At 35.8% G+C, this 13810-nt stretch overlaps 1 protein-coding gene across 1 annotated transcript; it reads left to right on the top strand.

Annotated features, from left to right (window-relative positions):
- Positions 1-46: 46 nt before the first annotated feature.
- Positions 47-13463, top strand: LOC140145474 (uncharacterized). Its single transcript, XM_072167190.1, has 5 exons — positions 47-425; positions 4058-4138; positions 4570-4677; positions 10389-10444; positions 13368-13463. Exons 1-5 carry the CDS (start codon positions 239-241, stop codon positions 13461-13463), a joined length of 528 nt encoding a protein of 175 aa, XP_072023291.1. The 5' UTR covers positions 47-238.
- Positions 13464-13810: the final 347 nt, after the last annotated feature.

The raw sequence follows: 13810 nt of genomic DNA, 5'->3' as shown, positions 1-13810 counted from the left end.
GGGAAATGAGTGGCAAAATCAACTCATAACAAATAAAGGGTATTGGAGTTCATTTTCACATAAGCTGCGAATGGCTTGACGTAACGCAATGTACTCCAAATGTAAATACAGTTAAAATTTATCTATCGTAAGGTGAACAATTCTTCAGTTATACCAGTGAACTTCAAATTGTTGTGGTCACCTTTGATTGCTGCATGACAACCGCACTCCTTTAGACTCCCACTTTTAAAGCCACACGATGATATTTTTCACCAAAGTGATTTCATTATTGGCAACCGTGGCGATCTTAAGTGTCCCATGTCGGAGTACATGTACAGGTATATTGACTAGTACAACACGTGAATTCAGGGTACTCTCTGAGAAAGAAGTGTTTCCAATCCATGTGTGGCCTCCGCCTTCGGATAAAGTTACTTTCAAAAACTTTGGTAAGTTTATAAGAAGTAGAGACTAGTGGGATGACAGGAGCCCATCAACCAAAAAACAACAACAACAACAACAACAACAACAACGACAACAACAACAACAAAAAACCCTTCATTGTAAATACTTATACATTGATCTTACAGTAGTGGAGCCGAATCAGCTAAATACATTATTACTTCCATAGGTCATGCGGTTCTTCAGTTAAAGCAAATACTACAGCTCAACTGATCATACTTTTCCTACATTCGACCTTGCATGATTTTTGAGTTGACACAGTCATGAAAATAACTATAGATACTTGACAGACCATTAGTAGCCCAGTTCTGAACCTTTTCATTGATCATTCATAACAATAGGTATCTGATGGATCAGTGAAGATAAGAAGGGATTATAATATATCCGCAACCTTGATATTATAGTACATCTCGAGGAAAAAGTGCAAAGGACATGTTTTCATTTTATGTTTCAAATATCCCGCGCATGAAAATTGAGTATTTAACCCAAAATGGAAAATGGAACAATTTATTGGAAATCTGTTTTAACAGATTTTTTGACATCTTTTTCTGCACTGTATTATACCTAAATTAAGAAATTTGATAAATATTCAAAGAAAATATAGGTCATCTAAAAAATGTTGATTTTTACATATTTTGGGGCAAAAAAGGAAAAATAAGCAAAAATATCAAAATCTGTTTTAACAGCTTCATTCATCAAGTCATAACAAACGGCCTACATGCTTAATTTCTAATAAAATATTGAAATTGTGAAAAATATAGGTATTTATTGATTTTCATGTTTTTTCTTGCAAATATGCTAATAATATGCAAATTATGAAATTGCAAAATAAAGTTTCTACATAGCATACATCTTTCAAGTGTGATGTTCAAAATGACAGACATCAAAAAGAGATTCGATGAAATGTAAAGGTGTAGTAACAATTTTGGCATGGACTGTCTGGTTAGGCAAAGTACGGTAAGTTGAGCTGTATAACAAAGCAATTCTTAGCGTTTCCCCTTCCGATAAAACACATGCACATGTGGCAGAAAGGACACCCTTATATGAAGTCTTGGGGTATCCTTCATTCTCCATAGAAGTGATGATGTAACAACTATCACAGCAATAGGTTTAAACAATTGTTGAATGTATTTTTTATTTATTTATTACACGTTATCACTGGCACAAAATTACAGAAAAATAAAAAAAATATATCATACTGCACCTAAGATACATCAAAATGACACAATATCATAAAAGGAACACGGTTTTTAAAGTTCAGTGAATGGCCAGAGCTAAGAGGTGCTAAGCAACTCTTAGACCGCCCACCAAATCCCAAAAGAAGGAAAGTGGAAAATAAATCAGAGGGGGGGTGAGCCAGCTGAAGTTAAGTTTGCCTGCAATTTGGACAATTACAAAAAGAGTACAAAAAAGTACAAACACAAGTTGCATCAAAGGTGCGAGCAAATTTGGACTGGCAAAACTCCAAAACTTGTTGCTTTGATGAAGCAACACAATTTGTGGATCTGGTATGGTAATACAAGGGAGCTGGTTCAAAATGGGTACCATACGCTGAAAAAAGTCCATCTTTGGGGGGGGGGGGAGGGGATAGGAGTCAATTTTTTTCATTGTTTTTTTTAACTACTATAACATTAACAATTGGTCTATTACGTAACAACAGCACAATTTCGTAACATAATCATCTTAGCTTTGACTACTTTTGTCAACAATCATATGGTTTTACCGACAGCATTCAATTTTTGCAGACAAATTTGGGTAGGGGGGGGGGCGTCGCCCCTACATTGCTTTGTATTTACTTGGTACTACTAAGTAGATGATATTCATATTCATATTCATATTCATATTCATATTTTATCATTACATTACATTACATCAAAAATATACAAACACGATACATATAGCTGGAAGACCAAAAAGGCCTGAAAGTTAGCCTTTGTTTGCTAATTATAACGTATTAAAGGCTGAAGATATGTACACACTGGAATTAGGTACATTCATGTACAGGTACTCCAGAAATGAGCTGCCCTGTTCATTTGATAATTATTTTACTAAACGTTCTGACATACATGACTACAAGACAAGATATGTAAATGAACTAAATTTAACCAAAAATAAGAAAGTGTTTTCTGATCATGCCATACGTACAAGAGGTCCCATTCTTTGGAATTCTTTAGATTAAAATCTGAAAGCTTCAAAATCTGTCAAACATTTCCGCAATGAATTAAAAAAACAACTTATTTCTCAATATAATTAATCTTATTAATTAATCACGTCCCCGTCCCTTGTCTTGTCTTTTGGTTATGTTTGGTAAAGTTGTTTTTTATTTTTTGTGCTAATTTCATTTGATTTTAGGGAAAGGCTAACTTTCAGGCCTTTTTGGTCTTTAAGCCTTTTCCTCCATATGTATCGTGTGTTTGTATATTTTTTGATGTAATGTAATGTAATGTAATGTAATGTAATGTAATGTAATGTAATGTAATGTAATGTAATGTAATGATTTTATGGAACTAAAATATGAATATGAAATATGAAATATGAAATAGTCGATATCTGTCGATTGTTTATGATGTTACGAAGCAATCATTGTATGGAATAAAGGATTTGCTACTCTTAAGCGACCTTAAACTATTCTTTCTTTGGCGGCAGTTTTGAAGACAAGTATTGAGGTGTGTGAGTTTCATCATTTGAAATGCCGGCAGAGATGGATTTTTCATAAAGTATAGAGAAGGTTCGTCCTTAGTGTCACAGCATGCATTTATGTCCACAGTATATGGGCAAACCCACAGCTACGTAACAAAGAAGATTAAAATTTACTGTGGAGTATCCTTGAGGAAGTTATATCCTCTGTAATAATGACATTTTTGGGTAGAAATTGTGGTAAAAATTACATAAAAGTATGTTTTTCAACCTAAATATCTGATGTCATATTGAAATGTTTCACTTAATCCCATATCAAGAATTATTTAGCATTGTAAGCTCTACATCTGTGCCAAATTTGGTGTATTTCCTATAAAACAATGTAGGATTTCTCCAATATATTGCACAGTGCGGCTGGACGATGGTGATAAAGGATCCATGTGTTATGATGCCATTACACACATGCAGTTTTCGTCCATTTTCAGTAATAGCAATTTCACAGCAGAATCAAGCTATTTCCATGAAAGTCACTGAATATGTAGGAGACATGTGTGGCATTGTATTGCACTTATTAAAATCAGATACACTGATGACTATATATTTGTGATATTTTGTTCAAATACGGTATAAACCATTCTGGGACACCCTGTAGTTTTAGATACACAATCAATGTGACACTTCCAAGTGAAACATTCGTCTATTAGTACACCAAGGAATTTTGTTTCATGCACTCTTTCTAAAGTCGTATGATCTAATGTGATTTGCAAGTCTTGATTCAACGATGTCGTTTTGGGTGTGCCAAGTATCATGTAATTTGTTTTGGTGGCATTTATGGACAATTTATTAGTTTTAAAACCAATTGCTTATTTCCTTTAATTCTTCATTAACAATGTTTATCTGGCGTTCTACGTTTTTATGTGAGTACAAAATAGTGGTATCATCTGCAAAAAGGACGAATTCGAGTGTTTCTTATTAATTTCAGGGCCTCTTGCAAGCTGTTCTATTAACCCGTGGCCTTTAGCCTTAAAACAGAAAACGACTATGGAATGTAACACTACTGCAGGTAACTATGTCGTGGACATACAGGGTTTGCTCAGATTATATAGGGTGGAACACGGTGCAGTCTTTGTAAAGATCCTTTTTGGAACCCAAGAATTGTGCATGTTCAGTGACGTATCAGGGTCAGTTGTCTGACAGAGACAAAAAAATGTCCGAAGGGTAAAGACAGACACAAATTCAACTCATTTTACACTTTTTTGTCCACATTAAACGTAAAAGTTTTGTTTACTAGCAAGCCAAGCATATTCCTCTCTAAATGAGTGGTTTTTTTGTGTGTGTTTTTGGGTTTTTTTGGTTTTTTATGAGGAAGGAAAAAAAAGACGGTTTGAAATGAAAGGATGATAAAAGGATCGAAGAAAAGAAGAAAAGACTACTAATCTATTCTTTTACACTCAATCATTTTTTTTCTTCTTCTTATCACTGTCGTCACTATAGCTCACACATTAATTGACGGCGATATTACTCTGAAACTAAACAAGCCGCCATACAGCGATATCTATAACGCATGCCATGAAAAGGGACTTTGTCCGATAAAGAAAGGAGGTAAGCGGTGTTATTGCTGTTGTTTTTGTTTTTATTAAGATCATTTACTTTTAAATATATCAAAAATATGTGTCCTGAATATTTATGTAACCAGTTTGACTTTGTTCATAATGTTCACGATCACAAAACAAGGAGTCCTTCTTCAAACACATTGATTGTGCCTAAATATAATTCTAATAGTGGTAAACGTACATTTATTGTAAGAGCTGCAAACTTATGGAATAATTTACCACCTTCATTTCGTGTGAACCTTGAAATTCTGTCATTGCATAAATTCAAGACAAGCATCATTGCTTCTGAATTATAAATATTTATTATTATTGTATGCATTTTTAGATTTATTATATTGTACTTAAAATGTATTTATAAATGTATTTATATTTTGTGTAATCTTGTAAATATCTTGTAAATATGATTTTGTTGTTGTTGTAGATATTCTGTGAATCATCATGTAGATATTATTTTACTTTATGCATAAGGGCCTGCATGGAAAGCAGTGCTAGCCACTGAAGTAATTTAGCTTAAACTACGGTGTCTGATCTCCGCCAAATCCCCCCCTTTTCTTATTCATTCCCCCTTTTCCTTTCCCCTTTTTAAAATAGCTCCCCTTTTTTGACTTCCCCCCTTGGCATCCCACAAAATAAAACAAAGAGAATGCTTGAAAACATACTTTGTGCATTATAGCCTTTATAGTGTTCAGATAATTACCACTGATCCCGCCCCCCCCCCAACTCAACACAAAAGTTGACAACCATGAGAGTTACCAAATCTTTCAAAAGCCCCCTTTTGCAATGATTTTTCATCAAATTACCCCTTTTTCATGCAAAATCGAGGACAAAATATGGCCAAAAACAACCCCTTTTTTGCGGTTTTCAATGACTAGAATTTCAAACACCCGCTTTCAATGATTAGAATTTCAAACACCACTTATCAATGACACTAAATATTGACATAACATTTCTGGATTTTCTCAATTACCCCTTTTATCAAAATTTCGCAGACAGTGCAAATTAAATACCCTTATTATGCTAATTTCACTGTCAAATTTTACGGACAGTGCAAATTAAATACCCCCTATTTTGCCAATTTCAAGGTCCTTGCTACTGGTAAAAAAATAACCCCTTTTCCGCGCAATTTGGTAACTCTCATGGTTGTCAACTTTTGTGTTGAGTTGGGGGCCGGGCCACTGATCAAGTCACATCATGACATGTGTGTGTTTGTTTGTTTGTTCATTTGTTTGGTTGTTTCATCGTTCACAGACTTTCAAACATTTGCTATGAATTTGCCCAGAATAACTGTAGTAACTGAAGTGAGACATTTACAAAACATGTCATGTTTCATCCAGTGGCGTAGCTGCCGGGGGCAAGGGGCATTGCCTATTTGGGCCCCCGCCCCCTAGTGCAAGAAAAAAAGAGGAGGGAGAGAGAGGAAAAAAGAGGGAGAGAGAGAGAGGGAGAGGAGGGGCAGAGAGATGGGGAATCCATACGATATGCGTCTATAACCCCCCCCTGGGAAATTTGGTTGATTTGGGCTCCGCCCCATACAGTCTTGCCCCTCCTGGAAAAAATCCCAGCTACGCCGCTGGTTTCACCCGTTTAAACATTCTGAACATGGTTTCATCTGCCCTATCAAAATCGGAGTAAAACCCCTCTATACATATGCATAAAGGTTGACGGATCCCTAACCCATTGAATGTAGAGGTCGCTTGCACTACAGGCTATAAATCTGCCTACGTTGGTATCCAAATTTATGTCGAACGCCTTTCCAATAAATGGATATAGTGGAATGAGCTCTAGTGAGTGCACGGTACTATCCAGGGTCCATGCTTACTGGTAAAGCCTACGCACGGAAAACGGGGAGTACCCAAACAAAAAGGGAGTATTATTAAACAAAAAGGGAGTATTATTTAATAAGGGAGTAACTATTAAAAATGGGTATCTATTTGTGAAAAGCGGGAGGAAAGTAAAAAGGGTTAAAATTAAATAGCGGGAAACAAAAAGGGGAAACTATTTGCAAAAAGGGGAAACTATTTGCAAAATGGGGATATTAAAAGGGGGAACTATTTGTTTGAAAGGGGAACTATTTACAAAAAGGGGAAATTAAAAAGGGAGCTATTTGTAAAAAAGGGGAACTATTTTCAAAAAGGTGGAAATTAAAAAGGGGAATTTATTTGTAAAAAGGGGAACTCTTTACAAAAGGGGGAACTATTTGTAAAACGGAGGAAAGTAAAAAAAGGGGAAAGAACTATTTACAAAAAAAAGGGAAACTATTTGTAAAAAGAGAATTTTTGCAAAAGGGGAAATTAAAAAGGTGAATCTATTTGTAAAAAGGATAACTATTTACAAAAAGGGGGAAGTATTTTGCAAAAGGGGTGGGGTAATTAAAAATCGGGGAATAAATAATAAAAGGGGGAATTTGGCGGAGATCAGACACCGTATTAAACACCTCAATAAAGATTTCACAAATCAAAAGTCACACTTGCCCTTCGTCTTACGTAATATCTCGTAATCTTACAGTATGCGTAACACATGTTGCGATCGATGCATGAAGTCTTCCAAAGGTCTCTGTTCAATTCTCTTCTGCATCTCACTGGGCCACTCGCGTAATAAAATAGTGTAATTAATCAAGGACACATGTACGTGATTTATTTCAAAAGCTACCCTTAAAATATATAGGATTTTCAGAATAATTTAAATATGGTATTCGGCGACGAGGAAAAAAGTATTCAAAAGGCTTGGCCGAACCAGAATATGCATTTTTTTTTGTTATTCTTAGCTGTAGTAAGAGTTGTGTTTAGCTGGATTGGTTTTGTCAGAAATGGTTTAAAACAAAACAAAAAACAAAAAAACCCAAAAAACAGAAAATGTTCATAATACATTTGCAAAAATATTTATGATTTTGTGAGGTTTTTTTAAAGATTTTGGTGATTTTGAGGTCCATTTGGTCTTTTTCAGAAAAAAAAATTAAAATAAGGCATTTTTTTTGTCGTTTTAATATGATTTTGAGTTGGGAATTGCATATTCATAGTATGGATATTCTGCAAATGCACACTCTTACCAAGAACCGAGATTGAAATACAAGGAAACACAACTAGGCGATGGGATAAATTATCATTAAAGCAGGATCGGATTGAGGGAGAGGTGCTTAATTTCTTTATGCAACCATAATGGGCCGCAATATATCTCTAACCGCATAGTCAGAGAGTTGGGGGCATGGTTAGGGTTTATGGTTAGGTTTAGGGTTACGATTAAGGTTAGGGTTAGGGTTAGGGTAAGCGTTAGTGTTAGTGCTAGAGTTAGGATTTAGATTAGGGTTAGTTCTATACGGATTTATTGGTATTTATACTTGTCATAGTATATACTATGTATGCACTTGATTCCGTAATCTGGTAGAACGACTCGTACCATTATTGGTATAGCCCATGAACTATGTATCCATTGATTGTGATCCCCGGTTTAACCCTTGTTGAATTTTAATTCTAATAAATATATTGTTTATTTTGTTAAGTAAGAGGAAATAATAATGGTAATAAACCGTATTAAACCTGTTTTATATCTAGCCACATATAGTTACGTATATGTTTCATCTCATTGCGGCCCATTATGGTTGCAAAAAGAAATTTCGCGTCCGAGACCCCGTCTGAAAACAGGACAACATATAGCTACTGCTCCGTCGCCACCTCGCTACAGCCTCGTTCCACACTAACATAACGGTCGCAAACCCTTGACAACTAACAGAGTAACTACGTTTGCTGTCATATCATACCTTTTTAGTATGATATTTATGTTTGAGATGATTTTGCTCACCTACGCGTGCAAAATATCATGGGTGTGATTCGTATGCTCTAAGAAATTGACTTTTTACCAGTTGACTGAAGCTTTGCTTTGGCGATCGTGGGCGCAGTTTGTAGAACACTCTGTATTGCAGTTGCGCTATAACTACGTGTAGTATTAGTTATATCGCAACTGCAATAGGGCAAAGCCATATTTTCTCCGTGATACGGAAAAGCGGAAAAAATCACGGAATTCGGGGTTTGCTTACGGAAATTTGAAAATGCCACAAAATAGTGAAAAACTGTGTAAAATGTCTAACTTTTGTGTTGATTTGCAAAAGAAAACAAAGAGAAGTGATAATTTAGCAGTAATCAACCATTAAACAATCCATTCTAGCATTAATTCTAGGCCTACGATGCAACTCGGGGAGACTACAGTAAAACGGTACTTACACAGCCGTGACGTTAGTCACGGCTGTCTTTTTTCTTACAGGTTCTTCATTTGCTACTAGCACTTACATGCTTACACCGATTTTGACCTAACTTGGTCACAACCATCATTGACCACGCCCCTACATGTCATATGAAACTCGTGGGGTCAAAGGTCACGCAGGGGTCATAGGGGTCAAAAACGTGATTTCAACTCAAAATGCTTCTTCTCTCACAGATTACGTAGGACAGTGACACCACTTGCACACAAGTATTGTTATTATCCAGTGTCTATGAGGTCCTCACAGATTTGGGGTCAAAGGTCATTAAGGGGTCACTTCCGGTATAAAACGAAAAACCTTCAAAAATTTTTATTTGCTAAGAAAAACATAGGACAGTAACGGTATGTTCACACATAAATTGTAGTTACCCTGTGTATATGTGGTATTTTTTATTTAGGGTCAAAGGTCATTAAGGGCCACTTCCGGTATAAAACAAAATACCTTTAAAATGCTTCTTCTCCCACAAATTACGTAGGACAGTGACACCACTTGCACACATGCATTGTTATTACCCAGTATCTATGGGGTCCTCACATATTTGGGGTCAAAGGTCATTAAGGGGTCACTTCCGGTATAATACGAAAAACCTTCACAATTTTTTATTTGCTAAGAAAAACATAGGATAGTAACGGTATGTACACACATGAATTGTGGTTACCCAATTCATATGTGGTATTTTTTTATTTGGGGTTAAAGGTCATTAAGGGGTCACTTCCGGTCTGAGACGAAATACCTTCAAAATGCCCCTTCTGCCACAAATAACATAGCCATGTGGTGCCACGTGCACCCATGCATTGACATTAGCCAATGTCTATGGACGTTTTCATATATTTTGGGGTCAAAGGTCATTAGGGGTCACAACACGGCTGTGTTCGTGGTCTTAGACCACAGCTAAGTCTAGTTATAATTATATCAGACAAATTACACTTTTAAAACATGCTTGTATTCACTTTTCAGTGCTTTATAATGTAACACGGAAAATCACGAAATCGTCCAATTTGTAACACGGAATTTAAATTTTGTAACACGGAAAAATCATGCAACTGAAGACCTGAGCGCAAGAAGACCGTAAGTCCACTTGGCCCCTCAACATGTATACACTCAAGTTACGTATAGTTTCGTATAGTTTGGTAATGTTTTACACATGTTCAGGAGCCAAAACAAATCTTTCACAACCTTTCATGATGTTTTCACCCTGGAACATGTATTAAACATTATAAAACCCTAGGAAACTATACGTAACCTTAGTGTATACATGTTGAGGAACCAAGTGGACTTACCATGCTTACGGTCTTCTTGCGCTCAGGTCTTTCAACTAGCTATATGGTATAAGTCTCTTGCTTAATATGACCCGAATCAGTGTCAATATTGGAACGGATTACGACAGAGCACATCTATCTGACACGAGGCTTTGTATTTTTCATTAATCATATTTTGTATATTTTCAGATATGGTCCAATTGTACGCCACGTTTGACTTTCACTTCAACTCGGACTCATACTTGGTAAGATGGAAATGACGTAATTGTTGTATGTGGAAATAATCTTAAATTTAGTGATTGTTCATAGATGTTTTGGTGGGTGTCGGAGAATAAATAGAGCTTACTAAAAACAAACCCCGACTCCCTTCTAGAGGATTGAAAACATTCCAAAAGTAAAAATAACATAATTACACCCCATTGTAGGGCTAGCTGTATAAGGGATAGTACTGATTTATAGTATATTAGGTTATACTCGTAGTTTAGGCAGACTGGCTAAAAGGTGGATTTCATTAACCCTAGAACAATAAAGTCATACATTGTTACACGGACTACAGAGGTTGCATTCGATTTACACAGGACATTTTGCAGGCATGCCGTGCATTTCTTAACTAAAACACCAAAGTGCGAATATTTCCAAATGTCTAAATTAGCTAAAATTTTAAGACGTGTTACAAAACTATATTTTCTAGAATTTCAGAGAGTACAAACAATATTGGCCGGATATTAGGTCATGGCCTATACCTTTAACATACGCTCGTACACTGTTTGTAGAGGTCACATGTCAATTCTCGTTATTCACAATAAGGGCGCCGCGGTTTGCGATGTAATCGTGATGTATCATGGGAAAAGGTCGACATCAAGTCCGCGCAATACGAATATTACCATGCTATTACATAGGAACACGTGACAATATTTTTAGTTTGTCAATATAACGGTATTACACGCAAATCAATAGAGAAAAAAATAATTGTGCACATTTCAAATCACATTATTAAGTATCATTGAGTATCGATTCGCGTGTAACACCTTTATTAAAAAAAACAAAAAAAATATTGTCACGTGTTCCTATGTAATAGCATGGTTATATTCGTATTGCGCGGACTTGGATGTCGACCTTTTCCCATGATACATCACGATTACATCGCAAACCGCTGGCGGCGCCCTTATTGTGAATAGCGAGAATGGTGAGAGCACTGTGTATTGTGTATAGGAAAATGAAATAACTGTAGTGTGTAAAATTCAACAATCGTGCGATTTTTACCAAAATGTCACCTAAATATAAATTTAAAGGAAATGACTATTTCAACCAAACTAACAAGTAAAAAGTTAATAGATCTTGGACAAATTTTACACCAGCGAAATGAAAATTATGGATATTACTGTAGAAACCGACGGTGAGCCTCACCAACCCCCATGGTCATTTTAATGGTCGGTCCTACCCTGTGGTAAGAATTGAATATATGAATACAAAAGCCACCCAAGTCCTACTTTGGCCAAATTGAGTTAAGCATGGGAAAGTGTTGCTATACATAGGCCTGTCATATGTATGAAAGAACAACTCAAATTCATCCTCTGTGTCTATTGAGCATGTGAAAAATAGCATGTATGAAAGAATCAACCCAAGTCCATGATTTGAGTCTTGTAACACATTGATTGAAATCCAGAATGTATAAAAGTCCACTTGTGACACATTCATTGCTAGAGAGTGACTTTTGAAAAAGAAAATGGGTTTAATCAAGGAAAGTGTGTGATTTATATTACATGGCAGAATGCTTATCAACATTATACATAACTGTGTGCTTTATTTTGTATTATCTTACTAGTGGTAATCTCATTCCAACATTATTGTCTTAGTATATGATTCAAAAAACCACCCAAGTCCAGAATTTAAATGAACCCCACGAAGTCCCTGAAATGCTAATCGTCATACCTAATACAGTTTAACCCACCCATTTGCACGTACAACTTACCATATTGACCAGGTAAATCTAACTGAAGGAATTAAAATGATACACAGGTTTTTTTTCTCAAAATCACTTCCCATGGACTTGGGTGGGTTTTGGATTCATGTATTCAATTGAATACCTGAGTGGAAGAAGGGCCCAACTATAATTTTTTACAAAAATGAGTTAGACTCAGCATTTTATTGCCAGCAGATTGTTATTCCTTGTGTGTGAAAGATGAGCCAAAATCCGAGTCCACTCTCTAAATAGTCTTCCATGTACACTTAATCATGGTTTTCATGGACGAAAGGCCCAACTCCATGGAGTTGGGCCCTTCTTCCATAAATATTGGGTTAAAGAGGAACTTCGTTCATCCATGAAATCTGCTTTTCACTGCAATAAACTTTTGTGCTAACATATTACATGCTTCTACTTGTGCAATTAATTGATAATTACCAACTTTCTGTAGCTATTTATAACACATCTGCTTACGGAACTGGCACTTGCATTATATTAGTGGAAGAAGGGCCCAACTCCAGCCCATATTAAGACCTGTACCGTTGCCATGGAAACATCGTATATAATTTCGAATGTATGTAATATTGTATGTTCATGTATTAAAGGTCTACTGAAGATGAAACATTCTGCCTGTAAAACTTTTCCAAATATTAAGTTTTTTCTTAATATCTCAAAACAGTTTTGATGGAGTTGGGCCCTTCTTCCACTCAGGTGTTCAATTGTATCCCTAAAATGAACGCAAAGGATGGATCTGCGATTAGATTAGGTTGTTTGGGCATAAGCACGTGCGTTTTTTTCTTTCCTTCTTTATGACTGATGAAAGACCTTCGTAGTTCTAGAATTTAGATAGGGACAGAGCAGAAAAAAAAAAACATTTTTCGCAAGTGGCTTTCCTATATCATAGTGCTCACTTTTTAAATAGACACACAATTTCTGAAAAACACAGAGCAGAGGGGCAACGGTCATTCAGACTCATACAGGAAAAAATGCACTTACTCTGTTTTAAAGCACATCAATGAGGATTCAGGAGAAGCATAGTTTAGCATATCTGCAATGTTCCGTTTTCGAGTTACTTAAGTATACTGTTAAATTAAAATAACAAAAGTATTCCTTTTAACATCCGCGCCCGTCAGATTATATTAATAAGACAAAATGATGGTATTAAAGTATTGCTTGAGCTATATTTTTCAATTGTTTTATAACAGGGTCAAACTGAGTTCAACATAACCGTTACCAACAACGAGGACGAGGTTCTAGCTTCCCTGAACTTCTTAAATGTTTCTTTCTGGACAAACTTTTAATTGAAGAGTTTGAATAGTGGTGCGTAGACAAGCAATGGATAAGGATTAGATAATGTATGTCAAAATATGACACCATAATACATAATGTATACAAGGTGAATCAAACGTAATTTTTTAAACTTTGGGTGCCCTCAGCCACACGCCCAGCGTTTTTGATGGCATCCACGTCTCATGAATCTCAAAATGTATTTGCTTGTCTATTATAATATATTGTGAGAAGAAAAAAAAATAAAATGTAAAAAAAAAATACAATTGAAAATGTGTACCTGGACCTCAACTTCTTCGCCGCTTACACCCCCTTAGGTTGGAGTGAACAAAAATTAGATTATGATTTTTGAAATGATAGT

This window comes from Amphiura filiformis, unplaced genomic scaffold, assembly GCF_039555335.1.
Source record: "Amphiura filiformis unplaced genomic scaffold, Afil_fr2py scaffold_311, whole genome shotgun sequence".
Taxonomy (NCBI): Eukaryota; Metazoa; Echinodermata; class Ophiuroidea; order Amphilepidida; family Amphiuridae; genus Amphiura; species Amphiura filiformis.
This window is presented reverse-complemented; position numbering and strand designations above follow the sequence as displayed.